Raw genomic sequence first — 23,170 nt, 5'->3', positions numbered from 1 at the left:
CAGAAAAAAAAGTTTGCACCTAAACGGTCCATTTTGGTACTTTAAAGACACATATTAGTACTTAAAATGTACATATTAGAACCTAAATTGTACCTTTATTTCTGAGAGTGTATTCGGTATTTGAAAACCCTGCAGAAAATGTCAGAAAAAATGACTGCAAATCCATAGCAGGAGTCACATTTAATATTTGTATTATCACATTTTATTGCAAATCAGAGTTTTAATATAAGATTCAAGCCGATTTATTGATCATGACGATTTTTATTCTATATTTAAAAAATATATATCATTAAATAATGCTTTTCAAATAATTTAATAATCATAAATCGCACAAACCACCATCTCCAAATCAACGTGTTTTTTTTTTTGTTTTTTTTTTACGCGCATTACATTTTGTAAGAATATATTTCAAATGCTCTCGATCAGGCAAAGATGTTTGCAACGAATTCTCTGAAGCGCCTGGCGTACTGCTCGGGATGAACTGCAGAGATTTCAGCTCCAGCCTTTAAATTGAAAGAAAAAGAGCAAAATGAAAAACGCAGAGTATTAGCTCAGTTTAGTCTTTTTGCAATAAAAGTGTAAAGAACATGTAAGCTCCATTCACGGCGTCTGTTCATAAAGTGTCCCTTACTCCGTGCTTGACCGTTTTTGCTGCATGGGCTGCTTTCTTCTTGGTATCATACTGGCTCAGGATGTTTATGAGACCCATGAAGTACACCTCTCTGTGCGGGGCACCTAGATTGAGCAGAGACAAACACAAGAACAAATAAAAAGAGCTGAACTCAACCGAAAGGGTTTAAACAAATCTGAAGCACTTCGATAACAAGCCCCAAAGATCTGCCCTGAAAGCCATCGGGCGTTTAAAACAGGTTCAAGATTATAAATGTTGAAAATGGTATTTATTCAGTTTGCATGCGACCTATTAAACCCCTTTACAGACTGTGACTCACCGACTGCGCTCTGGATGGCGTACACGTCAACGTAAGGGTCAAACTCTCCCGGACCGAGAGGTTTATAAGAGCTCATGTACCCCGCGATGCCCTCAGGTGACGTCCCAAAAGACCCCACAGCCGTGTGGGACAGGTCATTCTCCGAATCCTCCTCCTCTTCGCTCAAAGAGTCTTTCATTTCTTCCGCTTCCTCTTGCTCTGCCCTCCCGACGTCATGAATGCCCAGCAGCAGGCTGTAGTCCATGATCTTCAGTCGCGCAAGAAACTTGCCGAAACACATACAACACGTCCCTTTTATGTAAGCTTTTGTTATAGAACGTAATTTAGGTATTTCCTATTGCGAGAGGGCATACAGCATATATACGGTGCGCAAAGTAAATTCCATAATACAGTTACGGTAAAAAAACAGGCAGCTGTGGTCGCCGCAATTAGACTAGAAAAATACGGTAACGTTTTTTACGCTTTTAAGTTAAATACCGTATTTTCATTAACTGATTATAAGCCCTATCTTACACCAGTGCGAGTGTGCTTACTGGTTTCCGTCCGACGCAGTTCTCATTTTCTCGTCGTTTAACTAGCAAGTGCATTTGCGGCCATTTTTGTTCCCAAGTGTGTTCAGGCGCATTTTGGTGGCGACTTGCTATTTTGAAGAACTGAAAAAAGACCTCAAAACTGGTCTAAAGTCAATGGCGCAGTAGAAGACGCCCCTCTGCTTATAAAGGGAATGGCACACAATTGGTTTATTGCACGTTACTCCCCAAAAAACACCCATTAGCGCGTTAGACTTTGGGTTTAGATATGTTAAATAGGGCCCATGATGTTAATATACCAACCTGTTACAGTACCGAAATCTGTTTTCTGCCTTTGAAATACACCGATAACCACCGAAAGCAGGCGGTGATGAATAAGTTACGCGACGAACCAAAGCCCAACACAAGCAGCTTTTAAATACAATATATATAGAAGGAGCTCGGTGTCATTCACACAAACACTGAACACCATCATGGTGAAGCATTTAACAACATTACATGTAACACACAACCCTATAATAAACATAATCGGTAAGAAAAAACATGGGAATGTCAGTTTAGGGTTTTTCCTGTAAGTTTAGCAGGAAAAATGTATTGGGTGAGAAAATGACCTCGGCTTCTCAGTTTGAAACGTATAATGAAATATTTTCACATACAATGCATTATAATTCAAAGCAAGTCAAATGTAATAAATGCAAATCGTCTCACCTCTACATCTCTGTTCAGCTTATCCAGAAGCTTTTCTTTCTCCTCTTCACTGATGTACACTCGCTGCATGTTATTTCTGAAATCTACGTCCTTGAAGGTCGGCAGTTCTTTCCCCTGGGGTTTACGAATGATATTAACAAACTGTGCATTTTGAGAAAACCATAGCAGCTTATAAGTGAAAAGCACACGGCATACAGTACAATTCTTCAAATGCTTCTTTAAAAGACAAAGCGTTTAGATTTCAGCAGGAAAACATATACACATGAGAAGAACTATCAAGCTGTACACGATCGCACGTAAACATCATTTCTTCAAGAAATACATTTTATACCTCTGCAACAAGATGCATACTCTTCCTGGTTTATCTCAATTCCTCAACACATCCAATAGTGCAGAATAAAAATGTATGATTTAACAGAAACTATGTACTCTCTCTTTTTTTAGCACTTTAAATGCAGTTGCTCCTTTACGCTTAAGAAAGAAAACACGATGAGAACAGCCTGGAAAAACAAACTAGAGATATCGGGATAGTACCCTTTCCTACAGAAAAGCATTAAATGACTAAATTAACAAAACTTAAAGTGCTGACGTTCCCAAAGACAACGACATTATAAACGACTTTACTTCAAAGAAGGGCTAAAATGATAATCGCTGTATCCGTATCGCATCAGATAGATCCCCAGAGGAAAACTTTCACTCATTCTCTATTATAGGAGAGGAAGAATTGCACAAACTTAATCATTTAAACCAACAGCATGCACGTTAGACCCTATTCCATCTAAACTATTAAAAGATCTGCTTCCAGAAGTCATAGATCCTCTCTTGGGGATTATTAATTCATCGTTGTCATGAGGATATGACCCCAAAAAAGTCTGCATGAACTGCTACTGTGGTCAAACTGATGTGACCAGAGAAGGAGCATCATTTTAGAAGGCATTTTCAGATTTGCTAAGAGTAGGCTATATCTTTTAAACATCTGTCAGCAGCACCGTTCTTTAGATTTTATTAGAATTAGTAGTTGATTTGAGAAGGTTATAAATGGAACACGTGCCCGACTCGTCTGCTGCTGGCCAGTTTGCATTTTAAAAAACAAAAACTTTTTCAGTATTTAGAAATGCGCCTGCATACCCAAATGCTAACCCCTGTGTGGTTGCTTGCTACAGAAACCTTTCAAAGAGAAGTCGGGGCGAATGAGGCTATTGTTCGATTGCGCAAGTGATAGAATTAAGACATTCTTACTCTCTTATATGCATTCTTTGTTTCCTGGGTGACAGAGGTGATCCTCTTAAAATGTGCCTGCTAACTCCCCTACAAAACCCGCAGACCCTGTAAGCTGTAATGCAGCTCACCGCCGAGCACAGTTCAGTCGAAAAGGTCACTGTAGTTGCTCCTCAGCGCGTGAACAGCCAGGAACACGGCGTGCCTTTAAACCAGTCCAAATGACCGGAGCGTATACGAAAAATTCCAAAAGGTGCAACGCTTGAAGAAAGTCTGCACACTAAATGTGTGAAAAATGCAATGCTCAAAGGTGCTGTATGTAAGTTAGTGTTTGAAACGGGCACTTATGATGCAAACATAACATAATTCCTTGTTTTCCTACGACTGGAAGTGGCAGTATCATACAGATTAAAAGTTGATTGATTGAATGGGTGCTGCAAGTCCACAATATTTTACATGCGTTCCCTGGGAATCGAACATATAACCTGTTGTTATTGCAACGTTGCTGTAAGTTGCTACAGAAAAAGTACATTGTAACATAAATGTTCTGGATAAACAACATGATTTGCAATTATGTAATTATGCTTTCGTGTTCTTACCTTCTCTTTATCGCTTGCTTCTCGAGAAACCAGTGACCCCTATACAAATTATAATTAAATAAATTAGCAATTCAATTTAATAGACTGCCTTAAATGACTGAAAAACAATAACTTTTCTACACGTAGTCACCAAACAGCAACAAAGCAAGCCTCTATATTCCTCACCATGACAGCTCAATAACAAATTGATAAAGCAGTAATTACAAATGTAGAGTATGGGTAAAGAATTTATTTACCTTAAGGTCATATTTCCTGTGGACAGTTAGTCGGTGGCTGAACATATTTCTCATGACTAAAAGGTAGGCGTCTTCATTGTCCACAGTCACACGGTACAAGCCAAGGAACTGGGGAAGTAGCGTGCTACCGTGACACGTTACGATGTGCTGAGATGAAAAAAAATAAATAAGAGAAAAGGGAATAAGAAGTACTGGCCTGTTTTGGTTTAGCTTTAGTTAGTTAAAGTCTAGCTTTATCTTTGCTTGGTGTGTCTGGAGAAATCCATCCATCTAAACATCACCCCATAGCTGCAGTTTTATGGATTTTATTCATCAAACAAAACTATGATAGGACTTAATAGTGCATGTGCCGCTGGCACTACTTTAAGGATAAATTGCCAGCCATTGTAATTATAGGGAAAAGAGAACAAAGTACGTTTGCCATTCGGTCAGTGAACCTTCATTTGTTGAGCACAAGCTCTGATTATCCACCACATGGACTATCACACCACACAGACTGTTGCACATCACCCTGGACTTCATTTCCCATAGTCCATTGCACAGATGCGTTCAAGTACACACTATATAAGCCTTGGACTTTCTCTCACTCACCACTGAGTGTTGTTCTAGTCTCGTTCGCTCCGTTCCAACATTATTCAAAAGGTTTGAAGAATTTCGTGTAGCTTGGGTTAGTTTGTTAAATGAACCAATTCTTTAAGAGTTACCAACTGCCAGCCATTTATTTCTTATTAAACAACCTGACTTAAGAAGCTTTGGCCAATACCTGGTGGTACTCTGAAAGGATGTTGTGCATGTCCTCCACCTCCTCACTGGAGATTTGCTTGACAATTAGTGTTCGGTCATATGATGTCAACGCCAGTCCCACTTCCTGACTCTTGCCATCCTTTGCTGGAGGACTACGTGTAAGAGAAACCTGAAATACACATAGAGAAACATAGGGAAACAGCATATAATGGTCGTTCAAAGTCAATGCATGTCTTTGTGATGCTTCACCCACTACGCTTTGTGCCGGTGCATATACATTATCCCTTATTTATCGTTCTCTATGTGAGACAGGTATCTTCACCGAGGAGCTAAGCATTGTGCTGAGCTCTTTGCACACTGCAGGCAGTCCATGGTTGTTTCAGCATTGGCCAGGACAAAACTTTGGCGGCCGACTTTGAAGTTTTTAAAGCTTTAAAGAAACACATGGAACAAAACTGGGAAAAATCAAAACCTCATCCTTTCTCATAACTGTATCCGTCAGGTGTAGAGAGAGAACCCAAATGAACATCACATACTGGCAATAATCACTAACGCCAAGGTCTCTGCAAAGAGGTTTGGGTTAGTGATATTTAAATTACAAGAGATTGAGTGAGTTGTCCAGTGGGATCTTCCATTGACTGTGCTGGAAAGAATGGGAAAGAAGTCAAAATCCTTGAACACTGAAGTATGTAAATATTAAAAGTAATGATTTTCTATAGAACACGCTCTGTGGTTAAAATGTAGATTCTGTGTGCAGCACGCTTCGACATGAGACTCCGTGCAATACATTTAGATACGAATTCTAAAATAAAATAAATCAAGGACGCACATTTTATAAGCAGATCTACACAATGCTGAATAAACTGGCACGTGCCTCATGCAAACATAAAAGCAAATGATAGCCACCATGCAAATGTACTTGAGCACATGATCCAAAAAACACCAATCAGCGGGCCTACCTGACCTGATTCATGCAAATAAGGCTTTTGAAAACTCACAGCAAAATATCGTGATGTGTGAACCTTGACTAAGTACAGATGAGAAATAAAATAAAATATTTTCGCTTTTCATGCCGTCAGACATGAACTGTACCGATAATTCATACCAGAAAGTCCTGATGTTCAACTCCAAATCGCTCTCTTAAGTTCCTGAACACCAGTGGGCAGTACTCCTTAAACTTGAAATGTCCAGGGAGGTTTTCCCTGAAAACACACAAATCAATTGTGGATTTGAACAGTGAAAAATCTAATAAATCCACATACCACACAAATATGCATATATAAACACAAAGTTTGTTTTAATTAAACCAGTGAACGTGGAATTGACAAAGACAACTTACCCTCGAATTTAATTTATGTAACTAATTTAGTTAGTTTTTTTTACATTTGTGTTTACTGCAGAAACCCCTTACAGTCACATATGCTGTCTATATACAGCGTAGCATTGAATATTTACAAATACTCCATTTTGTGTGGCATGCCGTGTGCTAAATAATTGCATTTAAGTGAGGTCACAAGTTTTGTCAATAAATCCCCCTCATTATCAAAAGGATTATGAGTTTTAAAAAGCTTTGCGCAGTTCAAAGTGCAGCCATGCAAACTGTGACTGTGAGCCCAGATATGTCTAGATTAATACTTCATATTTGCCATTTATCTATGTAAACCAAACCAAACCACTGCCAAATATTCCTTCACCATGACACGAGTCTAATGCACTAAATGTAAAAAACAGTTGAATACATACTTGTTGAATAAGTGGTTATTGACTTTCATTTTTATGTTGGCTTTGAAGTCATCTGGAAGTAGCATTACTGGCATGGGCACTTGAAAGAGGTCGTTTATCTGCAGGTTAAAATGATAAAAAGGTTGAAATTTTGCCATGTTCATGCTGGTGTTGATATTAAATAAAAAATTCTCTCCCACCGACATAACAAGAATAAACAATATTCATTACACTTGAGCCACATATCATTTTCAAGCACTCAAGAAAAAACAGTGTATCATTTTTTTTCAGTTGTAAAATAAATGTTCGCCATAACATACCGTGTGATTGATGCCCCACATAAACACAGTCAGGACGGGATCGCTGGCCCAAAATACCTCCACTTTTTGATGCACAAAATGTTTTTTCTTGCTTTTTGTTCGTGAAAGTCTTCTCGCTGAGTTTGAAACCGTCCCCGTCTTACCAGGAGAAGACATAATCGCAGAATTATACTCAGATAATAATAGACAAAAACAACTTGTCCTCTCACTAGTGATGATGAATGTCTTGAAGTCCCAGTATATGAAGACAGCAACCCAGTGAAAGTGTACTGTAGAGGATAAACGGCTTCGCTGACCAGCTTCAGATGAAACTGGAGAGAATTAACCTTCTCGTAACTTGATCCAAAACAGTCACATGCCTGATTAGCGTTTCTTTTGGAAAAGAGTACTTTAGCTTCTGGATGAATTTACCTCATTTTCAAAAAGCAGTCAAACAGTTTTCACTAATAAGAGTTTTCTGAAGTTCAGTGCTGGTAAAAGAGCAGAAGAGATGCACTGCTGTGCGCCGCGAGGCAGCCAATGAGGTAGTTTGTTTTGATGACACAGTCAAATGTGTGAGGTTAGGCTACCAATAGAACTGAGCTGCATATAGGGCATTTGTGCAGAAAAAAACTCTAACATTTGTAAAACATGCAAAAAGCAGCATGTCAATGTTTTTTTATGCAGATAAAAAAGCGAAAGGTTTTTGTAAAATATAATATTTTATATAAAAAAATAGGCCATCAACTTACAACTTTAAAAATACACTGCATCTAATCAAAATTAAATAAAAAAAAATATTGTGGCAACAGATTACAAACAATAATACAGTATTAATTAAATTCAACAACTATTGAGAATTGAGTTAGAATTAGTCTTTCTGTCACGTCTCTGGACTCTTTGTTTATGTTTTTCGTCTCGTGCCATGTGCTCCCTGTGCCCTGCCTTCCCTCCGTGTTAATTGTATTATTGTCTGCAGCCGTGTCTCGTCAGTGTAGTCAATTTACCCTGTGTATTTAAGTCCTGTGTTTTGAGTTCTGTTTGTCCGATCGTCAAGGTCCATACCCAATGTCTATACCTGTGTTTGTCCTGCCTGCCTGTTCTACCTGCCCTCCTTTATTTTGCTACCTTAGATTAAACCCATTTGTATTCTAAGCCTCGTGTCTGCAGCCGTGTACACTTCAAATTAAGTTGATGCAAAAGCACACACACACACACACACACACACACAAAAGTTACAATTGAATAAAAATATTGATTTCATCCTCCATTTATATCTATCCTCTGTGTATTTAAGTCCTGTGTTTTGAGTTCTGTTTGTCCGATCGTCAAGGTCCATACCCAATGTCTATACCTGTGTTTGTCCTGCCTGCCTGTTCTACCTGCCTGCCGTTTGTACCTTTATTTTGCTACCTTGAGATTAAACCCATTTAAGTTCATTCTAAGCCTCGTGTCCAGCGCAACCGTGCCACTTTCAAATTAAGTTGATGCAAAAAGCACACACACACACACACACACACACACACAAAATTTACAATTGAATAAAAATATTGATTTCATCCTCCATACTCCTGATATTATCTATCAAACTAATTGGATTAATTTGACTGTTCACTTTTAATCTAAAAACCATGCAACGTAGCGTGTTAGCATTTGTTAGGCAGTCGTCTTAACAATCGCATTTCCACTCACGTTTCTGTTCGTGCCTGTTCATCGCTGGTTTCTCCACTTTGAGCTCAACCTTCCCGAAGAGTTATTTCCAACCCTAATCAAACACAAGATAACCAATGTCTTTAAGATCACCAAAAAGCTACGGGCTGGTGAATTTGATCAAGGTTGGAGCTTGTCATTTTTTCTTGTAACTTGTATCAAAAAGTGAAACTTTCGGATGTATTTTAGATTCACTGCATGCAAATGTAAAATGTTGCACGCATTTTTTCGTGTTTCAGATTTGACGATTTGAACATGAACGTCAAAAATCCAGTATCCATTAGAATAATTACATTTGAGTTTTATTAACTGACCAGCTCTGCGGTATAAATATCCCTTGTTTTTCTGAAACCGCAATAATCGGGAAGACTTCCGACTCTGCAGTGGTCCAGAGGACAATCACTGACGTCCTCCACAAAGAGGGTGAGTGACAAAAGGTCATCACTGAAAGGGGTGGACGTTTACAGAGTGTTCTATCAAAGTAAACCAAGAGTCTTTAGGAAAAGGACTACCAAGCCACTTCTAAAGCAACAACAATGCCAAAAGAACCGGATTATTGCTCATTGCTCCGAAGTCCTCTTTTCAGATACAACATTTGATATTTTGTGTCAGCAAAACCAAAACGAAAGAAAGAAATGAAAGAAATTTTAAGCACAATTTAAATAAGCTTTACGGATCTTTATTGAGAAGGGTTTAAACAGTATTTTCAATGCATCATAAACAATATAAATAATTATTGCACACGCACCTGCTGAACAGTCCTTAAAACAGTTTACAGGCAGAAGGCAATGAAGGTCACAGTTACAATAACTTAGTTAAGAAACATTTGTACTGACTGAAAGTCACCAGAGTCCTGCTGCAGGGTTAAAGATGTATCCAGAGAACTCCACCTAAGACAGGACCGCTCGTGGTTCTCGCAGTGGGAAACCACTTGTCTTGTAACAGTGAGGCAACATCTCACAGCAAAAATCAGCAAATCAGATGCGGAACATGAGAACGGGATACATAGTAGTAGTGTTAAAAAAAAGTAAAGGCAGTTAAATGTATACCGAAAGGACAATTAATATATTAATTAATTATATTAATATATAAGCAGCTAATATGTATGTGACATAAATATATGTAATTTGAAAAAAATATATACTGCATAGTTCATTAACAGCCCATTAATGATATTTCCTCATGGAGTACATCATCTTTTTTTCTATATAGTATTTAGAACAATATATATATATAGTATATATATAGTTCAGAAATAATGGAGCCAAACTAATGACACAGCGCTGCAAACATATTCTTCACAACCAGAGGGAGATGAATGATTGTAAATATTCTGCTTGCTTTGTGGTCATCGAGTACTCAGTGTCTGTCATCTCTCTCTCTCTCTCAGTCCCTACTACAGAGATTTCAGGTCCGTGTGTACATCAGATGTCGAGCTGAATCACAAATCTCAGGCAATGTTGCACGAAATAGTTCCATCGCTCCTTTTACGGGATGATATTTTCGATCCCTTCTCGTCAACACACCAGCAATGTCCTCTTTGCATTCCTCTCGATGACCGACACTGTTTCAAGAAGGTCAGAACGAAGACATGAGCTACATCGTTGTTAGTAGAGAACGGTTAACATGGTTACAGTGAGCTAAACTGATTTACAAATGTGTTCGTGAATGCGTATTCATCGGAGCTGTTTTAACTGAAGCTCTTGTGTACTCTACACACCTGTTTTCTCCTGAAGAAGCCTTGTCTGTCACAGTTGGGGATGTAGATATCCGGAATCGAATGAATAATCGTGAGATCTATACTTTGGAGGACTGTGTTAAGCAGTTTGCGACAAGGACCCTATAGAATGAAAAAAAAACATTTTCCTTTCTGACTAAGAAACGTTACATCAATATTTATGGAGAATAGCAATGTACTAGAATTCAAAAAGATTACCTTTTCAAAACTGTTTTCGTTGGTTGATGGATGATAGTCTGAAACATAATGCTTGTCGTTTTAATATGTTTGCGGTATTAAATGAAATCAGCTTTTGTTTAATTTAAGGACATATAGGTGGTTGTACTTAAAATATTAATTCAGGAAAAAGGTTCAAACATGCCATGGACTGTAAAATAATGTTATAACAGTCATTCTTACCATTATAGAAAAAAAACATACTGGTAATTGTACAGATAAGCATTTAGCATTTAAACATTTAAAAACTCAGTAAAATGTTTTTTTTTAGCTATATGTGGTATTATAAATGCTTGTACGCGTCCAAGTGAAACATTCACAATTTTATGCAAACTGCATTTAATTTCTTTCTAGTGTATGCAATTGTCTTAGTTCCTCAAAACGTATTTAGCCAGACAAAATCATTTTAAGAATAATCAATTTCATCTTAGTTTTAGGAGATGCACGAGAGCAGTCTTACCTGTAGGCGGATGGATGTCAGTAAAGGTACTTTTGATGTTTTTGCAGATCCCTCGTCCCTGAAGCAGTGCCTGAAGGGGACTTTGCTCTCCGAGAGGAGGGATACACCGAAGACCCTGAGCGCACGGAAGAGTGTAAACCCCACAGGGTTCACCCAATGCCAACACGGCCGTGGTCTCCTCCCCTGACAAACGATCACCTCTGTGGCCCTTGGGTTCCCCTGAGGGCCCATTACACAACGTACAGATACTCTTTAAGCCTAATACAAGGGAGTTGGAGCCATTTAAGCTGAGCTGAACGATAACCAAAAGTGTTAGCAAATAATGAAAAGCAACCATCTTTGTCCAATTCAGAAAACCTCAGAAGATCGAAAGCCTTTTTTTTATTTCAGTGAATGGTCTTCTCTCTTCCGCTTCTTTTTGGCTATCGATGTCCCGCTTTAATATTCAGTGAAAGCAGTGTAGATGTGCAGGAGACATCAGGTAATAAAAAAGTAAGTAATTAGATAAAAATTGCCCAAAAATACAACATGGGCTGCTTTTAAAGAGCTGAGATGGTTTAGGGGTGGGAGGCTGAGAGAGCAGCATATGCTGGGCGTTAGATAAGAGGTGGAGTTACTTTATAACTGCATCCCTCCCTTTTCTGCAACAGCTCCATTTCAAAAGTTATACCCAAATTGAGCTGGTTTGAATTCATGAATTATGCGAACATGTAATATTGCATGTTTCCAATGACGCATACAGTATAAAGAACGGGGATGCTAACAGATAGCTTTCTCTAGGTGTAACATAACAAAATTGAGACGTTGTCTTTCACAAAGCATCTGACATATAGAGACAAAACTTGAGATTTGTGATTTTCCTAAAAGCAGTGCAGAACCAGTGTTATCTACAATCTACCCAGGCTTTCAATACTTTGAGGAAACCTTATAGCTCTTGTAATTTCTGCTTGCAGAAGTTCTGTCACATTCTTTTTTTTAATCATTGATATCTTGTGGCTATTTTTTAATTATCTTTGACCTTCACTGCCTCTGAAGTGATGGGTATAGTTAGACCTATAAGTAAATAATGTTTTATCTCTAGACTGGTATATTAGATTTAGTTTGCACAAACTCTATGAAATATTAGATCATTTTTAGATCAGTTTTAGATGGTTTTAGAACAACTAGTGAAGTTCTAGTTTGTCAACAAGAAAACTTTTTTTTTAGTTTTAAAAAAGTTGGGGTCTACGTTTCCTTTGATTCCTGGATGTTTAGCATCAAGTGCTACTTACCTTAGGATGTATGATGGTGTATTATATTATGTTTTGGCAGCAAGACAAAAATGTCTCGCACCCACAGGAACGGCCACACATTGCCAAGACTTGGGCTACTATAACAAATTGCTCTATTGCATATATACATTTTTTTTTTTCTCAATTGTCTCCATGTTTTTTTCCCTCCCAAATCACACACATACACACGCAAATGAGCGAAATCCTTTTTCATGAAGTCATGGTTGATCGCTTAATGACTTTAAGCTTGTTTTTCGAGAACTTCACCCTTGATCTGTCATTGCACTGATTTCCCCATCGCAATGATGTCATAATTAATTGCCTCAAGTAGGAAAATGAGCACCACATCACAGGTGTTTCTGAGTGACATGGGGAAAAATGAACAAGGGCTTTCCCTCCAACCAAAATTTTTTTTAAACATTTCACTGATATCCAAGGAAACATGCTGTGTATGTGCTTTGTCAGACAATGTCTTAGTATTCCTGCCATGGTTTATATACATGTTGTTGGCAACCGGCTTCATCTCTACTGATACAGGCGTGCAAGTCACCTATATAAAAAGGACAGGGATGCAAAGTCATCATGGGTGAAAAAGGTCACACAGACAACCCCAACCCCCCCATCAGTAAAAAAAACATTACTTAAAGGTTTGACTGGAACATTGAAACACGAGGAGCTGAAAATCCACAAAGAGGCATAAGAGAATAGGTCGTAAAATTAGACCCCAGCAGTGTTGGACAAAAAGTAATAGTTGCTAGTTACTTCTCACTAACAGTAACTGAATTACATCACTATAAAAGTAACTAACTACCAGGGAAAGTAACTATTCAGCTATGTCAAATACATTGGATGTCCTCAATATAAATGTGAAATGCATGAAAGGGACGCTAAATAGAATAAATTATTATTATATAACATTGTGCACTAATCTGAACCATTTTAATGTGTCTTTGGGACAATGTGAGAGACACCTATCAAATTAAATTTATTACTGTAAATATTATCAACTTTCTATGGACACCTTGGGAACAGAATCACCATAGCATTTAGTGCTAATTTAGCATTATAAGATGATTGAGGTGCTTAAGATATTGTTTTGTCATTTAAATAATTATGATACAAAAGCAATTGTGATACTGCGAATTTTACTACTAAAAATGATATAAAACGCACTTGGATTGATGAGTTGCTGGGTTCATGAGTATTAATCACGTTGTCGGCGTTCGCACCAATTGATTTGCAGAAATCAAAACGACAATACATGAGCGCTGCCAGCCAATAAGATTGTCGTACGTGCATCAGTTTCGCCCTTTAGTAACAGCAGTTTATTTATAACGCTGTTATTCCCATCAGCAGGCAGATGGAAACAAGCTGATCCAGACTCTTTTCACGGACCATCTCGCAACATTAACACAAAAGATGACTTATCGATAATCCCAACTCTGGAAGGAGATTGTCAATTTTGGTGCAAGTAATTAAGATTAATGGTCAAAGAGATGCACAGCATGATCATCACATGTAAACTCATGATAGTAATCAGGATCACAAACTCCAGGGATGGGTCATCCCCAACCTCCCCAACTCCTGATGAGAACCAACTCATCTAAACACGACTTAACTATCATGTGCTAATCAATCATTGTTGATGTATCTTGAACCATTGAATGGCTTATAAGTTCACGTTAATGTTTAGTATGTGTTTGTGTTAATTTCCTTGCTTGAAACGCTTCTTCAACTCAGTTCTAAGTCAAATATATCGTATCTGTGTTCTAGAAATCATGTTCAAAGTTATACTCTGCAAGGGCAGAGTCCATGTGACTGAGGAGATAACATTTATTGAGTTATCGCTTTATGATATTGGGAGGAGAAATATCGCAACACCTCAAGCTAGAACGATATCTATTAGTTAAAAGACGTGTTTGGAGATCCGAGGTTAAAAGCGCAAAACATGATTCAAATTTGCTCGTAGTACATTTTTAGCTATGCTATCATTTCATTGACAGGTTGTAGACTGCGGTGATCTGTCTATTATGCTCAAAGACAGTGACCACCGGTTTTCAAAAACATTACGCTCGCTGAGTTCAATGAGAAACCATCCCAACCACTATTTTGTTTATTTATAATTGTTATTATTTAATAATGAGAATCTCATCCATAGTTTTCTTGCAGGGTTGTCCTGGTTGCCTAATTGTCCCTTTGTTTGTAAAAATGAGCTTTCTGCATCAAAGGAACCCAAAATCTTTAGGTTAAGTTAAGAAAGGATTCATGATCAGGTCATTCGATAAAACTCCTTTTAAAAATTGTCGAATTAATCCTTTAGGAGTCACCACTCCTAAAAAAGTGTTTAATTTTCTACTTATCTGCCCTTCATAAAGACACTGCTCAAAGTATCAACAGTCTCATTCTTTTAGCTCCCGTTTGTCTCTTTTATTCCACCGTCGACTATGTTATTAAGGTTATTAAACAAGCAGGACAGGGTGCATGGCTTTCGAAGGCAGACATCTTGGACACCTTTGAAATTATGCCTTTACGTTCATCAGAGTGGCATTTATGTGGTGTTCAATGAAGGAACTAAATGTATTTTTCAGTTAGGCTTACTTTTCGTTGTTGCAGTAGTAAAAAATGTTGACACGCGGTCAGAAGCGCAGTGTTGGATTCTTAACAACTGTGAACTGCAACGCATGCTTTATCTTCTCAATGATTTTATGCTCGTGGATTATCCAATCAGAACGACGAGCCATTGTATCTCTGCGCTAAAATGCACTTCATGTAGGGTTCTTTAGACATCATGAGGACGTCGTAAGTATGTTTGTGGGATGTCTAGAAGTATGTCTGCAAAGGAAGCATTTGCAGGATTTTCAAAGGACAGAACGAGGACATTCACAGGACAATTAATTAAACATTATGGGAACCTTTAGGGAGCATTCCATGCAAGTCATTTTAACATTCTTTGTAAACATATCATCAGTTAAAGAAGACTGGTATAACTACTGGAATAAACAAACAAGCAATAGTACTTTAATAATACTTAATTTCATTTATTTGTAAATACATTTAGATATCAGATGTTAATACATTAATTTACAATATAATCTACATGTAAATGTACATTAACATGTAAATGTTTTCATTATCGAGGTTATAATATGCCCCTTTATAATGAATAGAATACAAACAAAATTTGGACACTGAAAAACTCTCCAGACAATGTAATCTAAAACTGTGATAATATAAATGGAGTTATTTTGAAATTTTGAAAGCTTATGATATATCTGGCACAAAACTGAAATATTATCCTTCTGTAAGCATCCAGGGTCAAAACATTATGGAAGTCTTAGTAGGTATTCAACACATCGTATTTAAAATATTTAAGAGCCATCATTAACTGTGCACTCCATATAATACTCCATATAACTAATCACATACTCATTATTAATCATTAAGCATTACAATGCATCAGCTAAACAGGTAAGCTTCCAACCCACTTCAAATAATTAATTGGGACTCATGCATATGCATTTTTTTCTTTTTTTTTTAAAAAAATAAAATAAAAAAATCTGGTTACATTGCTATGCCAGTTGGTGCCATGGGAGCAGGAGATTGTTTTAATCAGTTAGTTAACCAACAAAAATTTAAATTTCTACCTGTCATCAACTGTAGGGGTGTGCAGGTGGATGAGGGTAAAGTAAAGGCAATCTCCACATAGCTAGAACCCACTACAGTCAAGGAACCAGTAATTCCTAGTATTTGCAAACATCTAGAGACGTTTCATACACAATTACAATACCATTACCAAATCCCAAAAACCCAATTCTCTGTCCTGGTTCTTGTTCATGATGGAAGTGGATGTATCTACCTCTGGGGTTGGAGTGGTGCTATCACAGCAGCAGGGAAACCAGCTCTACCCCATCCATGCACCTACTTCTCCGGGAAGCTCAACCCAGCAGAGAAGAACTACAACATCGGGAACAGAGAGCTGTTGGCTATCAAACTAGCCCTGGAAGAGTGGAGGCGCTAGCTAGAGGGAGGGGCTCATCCATTCCAGGTTCTGACTGATCATAAGATTAGTAATATCTCAGAGATGCTAAATGAATTTCCGACAGGACAGATGGGCGTATTTTCTTCTCAAGGATCAATTTCACCATCTCATATCGCCGCCCTGGGAACCCTCAACCATCTTACCCTCTAAAGTCATTGTGAGCCCCATACATTGGACATCTCCTCCAGTTGCCTTAATCCGCCGGGCTGCCCTCCAGGTTTTAAGTATGTTCCACATTCACAACTCACTCCATTGATCCACTCTATGCACATCTCTTTGGGCAAAACAATACCCACTCATTGCTATTATATCACTTCTGGTGGCCTGATATGGCAAGGGATGAAAGAAGGTATGTGAGAGGATGCAAGGAGTGTGCCATGGCAAATAGTCCACGTCATCTACCAGCAGGCAAGCTACTACCACTATCCTTTCCGAACCACCCATGGTCACACCTAGAAGTGGATTTCATAAACGATCTGCCCCCGTCTGAAGGTAACACTTGCATTCTGGTCATTTTTGATGGTTTCTTAAATTTCTGTCGTCTGTTACCATTGAAGGGAATTGCAGAGAATCCTGAGTATCAACCTGGACAGAAGATAGGGCTTTCCATGAGGGATATTTGCCTACACCTGCCTAGAAGAAAACTTAGTCCCAGATTTGTTGGCCCCTTCACCATTATCAAACAACTTCCTCCTCAATAAATAATTCATCCCACATTTCACATTTCTTTTCTCAAACCATTTCACAAACCTTTATCTGTTACCACAGAGCCTGGCCAGAAAGAGGAACCTTTGAGAATGATCCTTAAGGAGGGATCGGTTTATAAGGTGAAGGAGATATTGGAGTCCTGGCGTCATAGTGATTGTCTGGTATACCTGGTCAACTGGGGACTCTAGTTCCACCAGCAAATACCAGCAATCACAATCACCTGAATTCAGCTGCACCTGCACTGCATCCCCTCATCACCCGTCACAGTATAAAAGCACACACCTCAGCTCCCTCAATGTCTGGTCTCGTTTGTATGAAGCGGGCTCACTATATCTCTCCTGAGTTATAGTGGCTGATACTTACCATTGTACTTACCTCTTGTGTTCTCTTCTGGTTCCAGTATTCTCCTGGTTTCTATGTCATTCATTGATCTCCTTGTCATCTGTAAAAAATTCCAAGTCCTTCTATCCAAAGAACTGTTTACCCAACTGTTTAGACACAGCTGGTAATACTCTAACTAATGATATGATATAACCAAGCAGTACTGCAAACCCATAGTTCATATACAAGAGGTTCTTCACAGTGATGCCATAGAAGAACCATTTTTGGTTCCACAAAGAGCCATTAAATTAAAGGCTCTTGAAAGAACCATCTCTTTCTAATCTTTCTTTCACCACAAAGAACATTTTGTGAAACAGTAAAGGTATTTAGATATTAAAGGTTCTTTATGGAACCATTTAGACAAAAAACGTATTTTATGGCATTGTGAAACAAATCAAGCAAAACAAGGGGAAAAATTAGAAGTTTTCTCTATTATTTAACACTTGCTGGGCATTTACAGGATGATTGGCTTAAATTAAGTTGTTCCCAAAGATGGCAGATTTCACATCATATGCTTCAGATGATCATGGACTAATTGAGCAACATCCACTGAGATTAACTAAAAAGGATAGTAGTTGTATGTATTGTTTTTTGTCCTTTTTTAAACTAGACGAAACACTTATTGAATAGACAAATGCCGCTGAATTATTCTTAAAACATCTGTTTAACTAGTTGTTCAAATGTTTAAATAGTTTTAGAAAGAATACAGCCTTTCACACGTGCAGAAGGTTCTCAACGTCTCTGAAATATTTCATGTCATTTAACCATTAGGAGGATAATTGCTTCCTTGCTTTGTGTATGGAAGCTTGTTCGTATTTCATGGTGTTTCCTCAAGAACTAGTTTCCAGTGATTAACATCTTTTTTAAATGACACCCATTCTCACAAATGGAGCAGCACAACATTTTATCCACTAAATGCATAAAACTTTATCTGTGTTTACGCTTAACATCAATACACCGTGCACTGGTCTTTCCACTGGTCATATACTCCATGTCACAGGAATCTCCCAATATGTCCTCCATTGGGCTTATACAAATAACAAATATTTTCCTTGGATATTGTGTTTCATAGTGGTCACGCTCCTCATAGCAGACAGAGTGACATTTTTTAACAATGGAGCCAGTGACCTCAGCATTCAATAGCGAATTGCATGTGCCATGTGTCAAACAAATTTAGCACACGGAAACTTGACTCAAAGATGGTGTAAGGTGGACTTTATTTGGAGCTCTGTATTGCATGTTGCATACTTGGACTGTAGAATCACCAGGGAGTTCACCTCAGTCTGAAGTCTAAAGGATCAGGGCTACTTCAAGCATAAGACAGCTTTCGGGAACTCCTTAGAGACAAAACTGAAACATCGTTTCTGTTATCTACATGTACGAATTTAGAGATGGAATGGTCAGAATGCGCACGCACATATGCAAGCACACACTCATATATTGTTTTCACTAGAATTAAAATAGCAGCTTTTAGAATTTATTAGACCAAAGCCATTAACGCATCACTCAACATTTCCAAGGGTCAACAAGAATCCCATTAAAGGTTGGGCGGCACGTAATCTGGTAGCAGCGGCGGTACGCATTCATTTCGAAGTGATTGAGCGAGAGCCCTGAAATGCCTACCTGAAAGAAAGAAAAAATAATAATAAGACGCTCTCGCGCTTAAACATACAGAACAAAAAAAAAATTATAGATGAAAAATGATCAGTAGATGTCTGGCTGCTGCAGTGTGCTTGTTGCCAGGGCAGCAGGTCAACAAAACAAAGTCAAGCTCTGTCCACACCTTACATCTGTGGTTAACATTAAAGATAAAATGTAGGGATCTGTCTGCACTGCTGTCTAATGGGTTTGAAAGGTTGGAGGAAAAGCTAACAGGAGAAGACAGGTAACCTTTGCCTTAGGAGGATAGAAAGGTGTGGTGAGCAATAATCAGATCTTTGTAATTCTGTATTGCACCATCAACTGTCCTGCTGTGATGGCTTTGGGTGTTATGGATAAGTGAAAGGGACAGAACTGAACAAAGTAGCATGAAAATCGTAGTTCTGTTTTTAATAAACGCTGGACAAAAAGAAATAAGAGAAAGATGTGAGGGACAGAAAAGGAAGGAAAGAGAGAAAGAAACATAAAAGTCTAACTCTCCGGCTTGAAAGGGAGGTGCTGGGAGACTGTCAGCTGAAATAATGAGCTTCATTTATGTATTTATTTATATTTTTCACATCCTCTTACCTTGCATTGTTTTAAATATGTGACACAAGGTTTGCTTCATACGTTTTAAGCTTTTATCAACAGAAACTGGGAAAGTCCAGAATAAACCACGAATCTTGGTTTGGCAGGACCGGGCCTAACCACCTTTGAACGCCTTTAGATTGTACTGGAACCCCAAAGGCAAGCCAGGCCCAATTGCCTAACATTACAGTCTGACCTCACTGATGCTTACATTCAGTGGTGTCTTTGCGGCCATGTTTCAACATCTAAGGGAAGGCCTTCAGAGAAAAACAGAAGCTGTTTGAAATGAACAACAGAGTAGCACATGTGGATATGGCATCCGGGCATCTTTCCACATTTAAACATCACTTTTATCATTGTTTCACCTACATGCTCAATTCATATCCCTTCCATCAAGTCTATAAAAGCCGCTGTGTGTGCAGTCTTATACAACATATTTAAGGGTTAATAGAGGATTTTAATGTAACTTGATTTAACAATTTGTCTAAGACAAAAAAATAGGAAGGACAATTATAAAAGACACAAAGTTGCGTTGGCATTTTGCTAATTTTTCCCCAGGTCAGTTTGTGTGCAATGTTATATAAACATGGGTGTGTGGATAGTCTGAAAGAATGGATTTCAGCCGTATTAATTCTCCCAAATAAGTTTACTGATCCAGTTACAACCATGTCATAATAATACTTTACCTTAATATTTTTATCCCCAGTGGATTTTTAACGAAATGACGGATGACACCTGTAACACCGCAGGCCTGAATTATTTTGTTGCTCAATAATGATTTAACATTTTAACATCTTAATAGCTAGCGAATATCAGAATCTGTTGAGCTGTTAGCATCCCTTCTCTTGCAGGAATGAGACATGGTACTAGGAGTGTGTCTTGGAAGTGTATCTTCATCCATATCTCAAGTACTGTGCAGTGATTGGCTGTTCTGTCTAAGCATTGCCCACCATTCTTTCTTCCCGTGGAACTTATTTTCATAGTCCAAACACACATTTCTAAAAGTGTCACTAATGTTTCACAGATGCATTATTCACTTTCCAACCAGAAAACCTTTGGCAATGTCCAAACATGATGGAAAAAGATTGATCTGTCACGCATGCATTTATTAGTCCGTTGAGTTTGTATTTATTTCGTATTCGAATAATAATCACGTGTTCCAGGATTCATTTTCTTATAAGCACAAAATACAAAACACATATTAAATGTAATGCCCCTTCCCCAGCCTTATAGCCACACTGTATAATTACAGACTATAATAACACAGTAATACATTTGGGCTGTTATCAAACAATAAGACATTCCTGTTGAGCACTGTTTAGTGAACAAGTATCCGTGCATGCTTTTTGTTTGTGTATGTGTGTGAAATCATGTTTATTTAGTCCATCAGGGGTGTGCTGTCGCTTTAATTGAGCGTGAGTGACACTGCAAAAATAGACCTGAATATTAAAAAAAGCCATCTGGAAAACTACAAGAAATAACTAACACCTGTCCAAACAAAATGATGAGAACTGACACCATGGGCCCTTTGCCACAGAGTTGAAACGGAATGAGTATCTGCTTGTTTTTGTTGATTATTATGGATCGAGCCGGTCCTCATCTGCCGTGTTGCATCCATTAAAAAAGAAAGCCTAGTGTACAAAATAAGTTTAGTGCAAAAATAGCACCAAAATGAAAAGGCGCCGTATTGTAAAGCAACGATCAAACTGGATGTGCAACATACACCTGCAAATGTGTTACCCAAAGACTGGATATAGTATTATGCTATTTTAAGAAATGATTATTAATCTGCGTTTTCTAAACAATCATATGTTGTTGTTTTTCAGTTGGTAGAGCAGTGCCGGAAACCATATGGCAATTACTTTCACTTTCGCTTTCAACTGAACAGGTGCAGCAAATCAATTAATATCAGAAAGGGAAATGGAGGCAAGATATATTGCGTCTGAAATCTGAAAGGAGGACACGTCATCAGTGTACACTGGCTCATGAAAAGGTTTTCCTTGAAAGTAAGAGACACGGGCAATCCTGTGGAATTGAAAGACGTGACATGAATCTGGCACTTTTAAGACCAGCTGTTTTCGGCGAGATGTTCCAAAGATGAATTCGAGGCCTGCTATTTTCCTTCTTGGAGCCCGAGAGAAGACTCTCCAGATGTCTTCCAGTGTGCCCCGACGCCTCAGTCTCACACCATCATCACCCCGCATTTCAAATCTAATGGTTATCACTGATCTGTGAGATTGTTTAGCGTGGATTTATAAACCAAAAATGTGGTTTTATAAAGTATTTATTCTACGTTCAACCTTCTGTAAACTGTGGAGTAAACGTGGACATGAACCTAAAAGTGTGATATATATAATATTATTTGAATACAGTATTTTATCCTAATAATGAAAACATTGGTTGCAAACCATTTTAATGTTTACTGCACTTTGTTATCCTTCTTGTTAATTGACCACAGCAGTTAATGAACCGGAAGTCTTGCACATTGACAGAAAATATGCAAGATGTTGAGAAATAAGGTGGATAGAGACCTGAAGTTACTCTGTCAGTCAAAGGTCTGGTCTGACACGTCACACCAAACAAAAAAGAGGACGTAGGCATGAGTGAAGCAGGTGTGAGTGTGTCTTGTTTTGCAGGGTTGTTGAGTGGCATGCAGTTAGCGTGATCATATATTGAGGGTTGCGGGGAAAATGCATTAGCATAGTTACTCCAGGAATTAATCAAATCTTCTGGATTTCGGATTTAATGTTAGTAATAATAGAATATAATTAACTTAAAAGTGGCTACATCTGTTTTGTGATATTGTTCTTTCCACCATTCTGAAAAAGTCCAATTGTTTCAGTATTTTTTTTTCCTTCTAGAGGTGGAAAGTGCTCAGTCGGTTTCCCTTACGACTCCTCTCCCAACAACAGAAGAGGCCTGCAGAGATACTGAGGCATATGCATGTCGGGCATAAAATCAGCGTTCTTTCCTTGGATGCATAACTCAGGAAAATATATTGAGTGATGTGGATAAAATTATCGGCGCAATCAGAAATAATGTGCTTAATTATCGCATAATTTCCAGTGGTGTCTCTGCATTAGAGGGATTGTGGAGCTCTGCTGAAAAACTGCATTGCACTATTTTCGGTCGTATATGTTTATATTCATTTAGCAGCAAACAGCTTACTTTTGTAGACGTGTGTATGAGTAAGAGATTGTTTGAACCTTTGTTGTGATAAGCGGTAAAGTGTGTTCAAGCGCTAGCAAAAAACGGTAAAGAAATACTCTTTGAGGGCAGAGTCAATTAGTCATTAGTGTATTTATTTCTGGTATAATTACTGTTTAACTAGGAAATGCTCGTTTTGTTTAGTGTGTTGAGATGTGCTGAATTCGTGTTTGGTCTTGTATTGTATATCAAAAAAAAGTGCTCTTCA

The 23,170-nt window shown here is 38.1% G+C and overlaps 2 protein-coding genes across 2 annotated transcripts; both read right to left on the bottom strand.

Moving 5' to 3' along the window:
- Positions 1–179: 179 nt before the first annotated feature.
- Positions 180–7,529, bottom strand: pip4k2cb (phosphatidylinositol-5-phosphate 4-kinase, type II, gamma b). The gene is made up of 10 exons (XM_043252526.1): positions 7,028–7,529; positions 6,729–6,826; positions 6,091–6,187; positions 5,005–5,154; positions 4,242–4,388; positions 4,006–4,044; positions 2,189–2,302; positions 951–1,215; positions 632–735; positions 180–503 (listed from the first exon to the last, which is right to left on the bottom strand). Exons 1-10 carry the CDS (start codon positions 7,181–7,183, stop codon positions 423–425), a joined length of 1,251 nt encoding a protein of 416 aa, XP_043108461.1. The 5' UTR covers positions 7,184–7,529; the 3' UTR covers positions 180–422.
- A 2,182-nt stretch (positions 7,530–9,711) lies between these two features.
- On the bottom strand, positions 9,712–11,589 carry igfbp6a (insulin-like growth factor binding protein 6a). The gene is made up of 4 exons (XM_043252681.1): positions 11,131–11,589; positions 10,653–10,690; positions 10,437–10,556; positions 9,712–10,280 (listed from the first exon to the last, which is right to left on the bottom strand). The coding sequence occupies exons 1-4, from the start codon at positions 11,465–11,467 to the stop codon at positions 10,167–10,169; spliced, it is 609 nt and encodes a 202-aa protein (XP_043108616.1). The 5' UTR covers positions 11,468–11,589; the 3' UTR covers positions 9,712–10,166.
- Positions 11,590–23,170: the final 11,581 nt, after the last annotated feature.

The sequence above is a fragment of the Puntigrus tetrazona genome, chromosome 11 (assembly GCF_018831695.1).
Source record: "Puntigrus tetrazona isolate hp1 chromosome 11, ASM1883169v1, whole genome shotgun sequence".
Taxonomy (NCBI): domain Eukaryota; kingdom Metazoa; phylum Chordata; class Actinopteri; order Cypriniformes; family Cyprinidae; genus Puntigrus; species Puntigrus tetrazona.
Note: the sequence above shows the minus strand (reverse complement) of the source record. Positions and strands in the feature narration are given on the sequence as shown.

What these genes read in the sequence shown, in the direction of transcription:
- pip4k2cb (XM_043252526.1), bottom strand. Translation starts at nt 7,183, where the DNA reads ATGTCTTCTCCTGGTAAGACGGGGACGGTTTCAAACTCAGCGAGAAGA. An exon ending in TTGAACATCAGGACTTTCTG is followed by an intron (nt 5,155 to 6,090) that starts GTATGAATTATC and finishes TGTGTATTTCAG; the next exon opens with GTTTCTCTTACACGTAGTCC. An exon ending in ACAGGAAATATGACCTTAAG is followed by an intron (nt 4,045 to 4,241) that starts GTAAATAAATTC and finishes TAATTTGTATAG; the next exon opens with GGGTCACTGGTTTCTCGAGA.
- igfbp6a (XM_043252681.1), bottom strand. Translation starts at nt 11,467, where the DNA reads ATGGTTGCTTTTCATTATTTGCTAACACTTTTGGTTATCGTTCAGCTC. An exon ending in TGACATCCATCCGCCTACAG is followed by an intron (nt 10,691 to 11,130) that starts GTAAGACTGCTC and finishes ATTATGTTTCAG; the next exon opens with ACTATCATCCATCAACCAAC. An exon ending in ACGAAAACAGTTTTGAAAAG is followed by an intron (nt 10,557 to 10,652) that starts GTAATCTTTTTG and finishes TTCATTCTATAG; the next exon opens with GGTCCTTGTCGCAAACTGCT.